Source organism: Chenopodium album, chromosome 4, assembly GCF_948465745.1.
Source record: "Chenopodium album chromosome 4, dcCheAlbu1.1, whole genome shotgun sequence".
Lineage (NCBI taxonomy): Eukaryota > Viridiplantae > Streptophyta > Magnoliopsida > Caryophyllales > Amaranthaceae > Chenopodium > Chenopodium album.
The window spans coordinates 38,703,543-38,707,538 of record NC_137837.1 but is presented as its reverse complement, the minus strand read 5'-3'; the positions used below and the strand labels follow the sequence as shown (position 1 = coordinate 38,707,538).

General features: G+C 37.7%; 1 protein-coding gene across 1 annotated transcript; it reads right to left on the bottom strand.

Moving 5' to 3' along the window:
* Positions 1–2,535: 2,535 nt before the first annotated feature.
* Positions 2,536–3,746, bottom strand: LOC145627859 (protein FAR1-RELATED SEQUENCE 4-like). The gene is made up of 3 exons (XM_081680202.1): positions 3,250–3,746; positions 2,750–3,100; positions 2,536–2,677 (listed from the first exon to the last, which is right to left on the bottom strand). Exons 1-3 carry the CDS (start codon positions 3,744–3,746, stop codon positions 2,536–2,538), a joined length of 990 nt encoding a protein of 329 aa, XP_081536328.1.
* Between the last annotated feature and the right edge of the window lie 250 nt (positions 3,747–3,996).

Here is a 3,996-nt window from a genome sequence, read left to right as displayed (position 1 = left end):
GAGTTATTGTTGTGAAGTGGGGGGTAAGTCGGACAACATAGTATCGAGAATCAGGCAAATCTTTGTTTAGGTAATCTTGGGTGACTCCAAATTGAAGACTACTTATATTACCATGAACGTGGAAAACTGAAAGGGCATCACTCACAGACCCAATTTTAAGTACAACAGGAGTTGAACATAGACGATAAATAGAACAGTCGACATTTAAAAAGGGGACAGGATCGGCTCCAGTTAGGGGTGGTGGAACAATTTTAGGGATCGTGTTCATAGCCGCAAAATTGAAAGAATCTAAAATATATATTACTCCCGTAGGGTGAATAACTCCACATAAGTCATTATAATTTGGAAGATGAGCAGGTTTTGTGATACCTGCTTCCGAAATCATTTGCAAACGGGACATTGAAATGGGCCACGCCGCATCAGGGTTCCTAACCAATGCTCTCACATCAGCATCGTCCACAGCAATAAACTGGATGACCCCTTCTTCATTTTTCATTACAAAGTCGTACTTGTAATTATTGAAGTCCATTTCATTGGTATTTGAGGTATTTGGTCCAAAGTACAAGATCTCCGTTGGAGAATCTATACCATGGCAATCGTCAAGATACTTAGGATTGTTTAGAGAATAATGGTGTGACATATTTTTAAATATATCTGCTCTAGGCTTGGTTTGGTAATGAGTTTTTCTACACCTTATATAGGATGAATTCAAATTTAAGCTACGCATGCTGGACAATAAATGACAAGAATTGGACTGAAATGACAATTTACTGAAGTATTACTGAAGTATTGCTGAAGTATCACAGAATAGAATAAAAAAGACAAGAAAAAGTGAAAAGATAACAGTGCAAAACACATGAAAAGACAATACGTATGATTAAGCCTTCAAAATGAACATTGTACTACTTACATTATGATAACATATGATTAACCCTTCAAATTTAACATAAAATTACATACATACATATTATGGTAACATATGATTAAGCCATCAAAATGAATATCGTTTTACTTACACACATTACCAAATGTAACTTATGAACAAAACCAAAAACCGACAAACATTACCAAATGTAGTGCATCTAATCAACTCCATTCAAGACCATGTCTTCTTATAAAGTCATCTTCAAAATGGGGGGCACTAACATCATCTTCATATCCTTCCTTGTCAACATCTCCACCAACAAACTGATTTGGCGGGACGTAGGACGGGGGAGGCATATCCTAAAATAGAAATTTGACAGTAAAATGTGAAAAAACATTATTTTATTTTATTGCATTATATGTAACAGAAATAAGTAACCAAATCTAAAACAAGTATTGGAAACTATAATTGCCTATGATTATGTCTAAGCGTTATTCCTAAGAATTATTAGATGATACAGAACTAACAAATCAAGAAATACAAGTTAAGCATAAAAGTAACATGAAAATTGAAAGTTTGGTGGTGTATTGGTGGTGGTGTAAATTACTAGTAGTAACCGAGATTTACCATAATATCATTCCCTACAGTGTCTTCTCTAACCTACATAAAAACATATTATGTTAATGACGCTACCTACTTTAGTGTTGATAATCAAAAGGTACTAAACATATTAATACCTGAATGGAGTTTGTAAAGGTATGTGGAGACTGGGGAGTTTCTACTACACATTCATTAGTGTTTTCTTTTGCTGCACCCTTCTTTCTCGCCCGCTCATCTCGAGCCTTCTTAGCTGCATATTTTTTCCTACGCTCTTCCTTCTACCTTCTATCTTCCTCAACTGTCGTCATGAACCGATAAGACCGCACACAACCTGGACCCCTCTTGCTATGAGGATCTTTGATAGTCACAGGGTTTGGTTCGGCTGGTTCAGGTTGACTTTCCACCCCAACAACACCATAAACTACACTTCTAGTAACTGAAGATGAGGTTTGTCTTGATGGATCAACACATTTCTTCTTGTTGACACTAGGAGTAGTCCTGTTCCCAGTCTCGCCAACACTACTTATCGGAATGGCTGGTGTAGTTTTTTCCTTCACCTTCATCTCCAACTCTTTCAAGCCCTCAATAACCATCTGCATAGTTTCATCCATGTCACTAGCAAGACATGACAAAGGCTCAAATTCCAACATCAGTTTGTCATACCGAACAACTTCTTAAGTTTTTGTTGGATCATGGAAGGCAAATTTAACTCTCGTGTGCTTTCGGTAAATGTCGTTGCGTCATCTATCCAATATGTACCTACTAGGCACATCAGGCACTTGCTGCATTTCAAGAGCATTTAGGCAATGTCTACAAAGAATCCTAGAGCATTCAAACAATTTGCACTCACATTCTACTCGCTGATCTTCACTGTAGTATAAAACGCGGTAAGTTTGCCACTTGTTGATCGACTTCTCCTTCTTCTCAAATTCAACCCACACATATAATCAGTCTTTTATTAAATGTTCGAAATAGCCTTGAGATATCTCATGCATGCTACTACCAGTGCATTACATGAGCCTCTTGCATTCCCTTTGCACCTCCATAAACTTTGAGTCAGTGTACACATTTCAAAATGTTTCCTCAAACTTAAAATCAGTCACTAGACCACGTAGGAACACAGCGTAGTTACCATTTTCCAGCCTTTCTGACAGCAATCGTTGCTCCATAGCAGCCACATACTTCTCAGCAAAGTCACAAAGTCTAGTGTTCCTATCGAAGAACTCATCAAAAAAATTATGAATGCTTTTTGACCTCTATGTAGTCTTCATTCCTGCCTAGAACAAATGCTTCATTGCAGCTGGAATCCACATTTCCCTCTCATCATATAAAACAGCAAGCCACATGTTACTGGATAACTTATGCTTCTCAATAAATTCCTTCCACCTCAATTTAAACTCCTCCATAGATAAACTGTCATAGATTATATTTTTCAATTTCTCCTTAAAATCTAAGTACCCCTTACACTTCCCTAACTTCACACCAAATTTGTCTGTAATGTGCCACAGACACCATCTGTGTCTGGTTTGTGGCATCACAGCTTTCAATGCTTTGCGCATCACCGGATCTTTGTCAGTCAGTATAGCCGTAGGAGGGTCCCCTCCAACATCATCAAGCCATGTCGAAAACACCCACCTGAAACAACAGTTTAAACAACAATATAACAATTACAATATGAAAATATGACAAATCAAACACATAAATGACATAATAACATAATTAGCTAACAACAAAAACTAAAAAATAAATTTGAAGAAGAAAATTAAATTGATATAAGAACGCACTTAAAGGTTTCAGTGTCCTCGTGGGAGATTAATGCGCATCCAAGCAATATGGTTTGCCCGTGATGGTTAACACCAACACTATTTGCAAAGGGCAAGTCATACTTATTCATAAGGAAATTGGTGTCAAAACAAACAACATCACCGAAATCCTCATACGCAGCCCTACTGCGTGCATCTACCCACAACACATCTTGAAGAACTCCATTATCATCCAACCGATGTACATGGTAAAAGTTCTTATTGTTCTTCTGCATCATTTTAAAGTAATTCATCATGGCATTCGCATCTCCATCCTTAAATTTCAATTTCTTCTCCTTCGCAGCCAAGTTATTCAAATCCTTTGTGGTGAAAGCAACATTTTCATATCCATTACGCTGACTAGCCAACCACCTATGGAGTTTTGCGTTAGGCAACCCAACATCATTACCAAAGTGGAGTGCATGCCTAACATACGGTACCTTCTTCAACTCTTCTAACCTATACTTTGTCACCAACATTGACTTTGATGGGGAAAACAGATGGCTATGACTTAAGCACACTTTCCTCAGCTTCTATTTCCCATTAGAAGTCAAGCTACCATACACCATAACCCCGCAGCCACATTTTTTAGATTTTTTAGTGGCAACAGGTTCTCCTTCCAACTCCCTAGCAATTCTTTTACCACCGATCTTCCTTCGAGTGTCAGGTTTACCAGCACAGTCGCATTTCCATGTCACTGCTTGTTTTATCTTACTTCCATCTTTAAAG

Excerpts from the sequence above, each read along its gene's own strand:
- LOC145627859 (XM_081680202.1), bottom strand. The coding sequence starts at position 3,746 with ATGTTGGTGACAAAGTATAGGTTAGAAGAGTTGAAGAAGGTACCGTAT. Across the intron at positions 3,101-3,249 it reads GAGGACACTGAAACCTTTAA|GTGGGTGTTTTCGACATGGC; the intron begins GTGCGTTCTTAT and ends CTGTTGTTTCAG. Across the intron at positions 2,678-2,749 it reads CCAGCTGCAATGAAGCATTT|GAACACTAGACTTTGTGACT; the intron begins GTTCTAGGCAGG and ends GTTCTTCGATAG.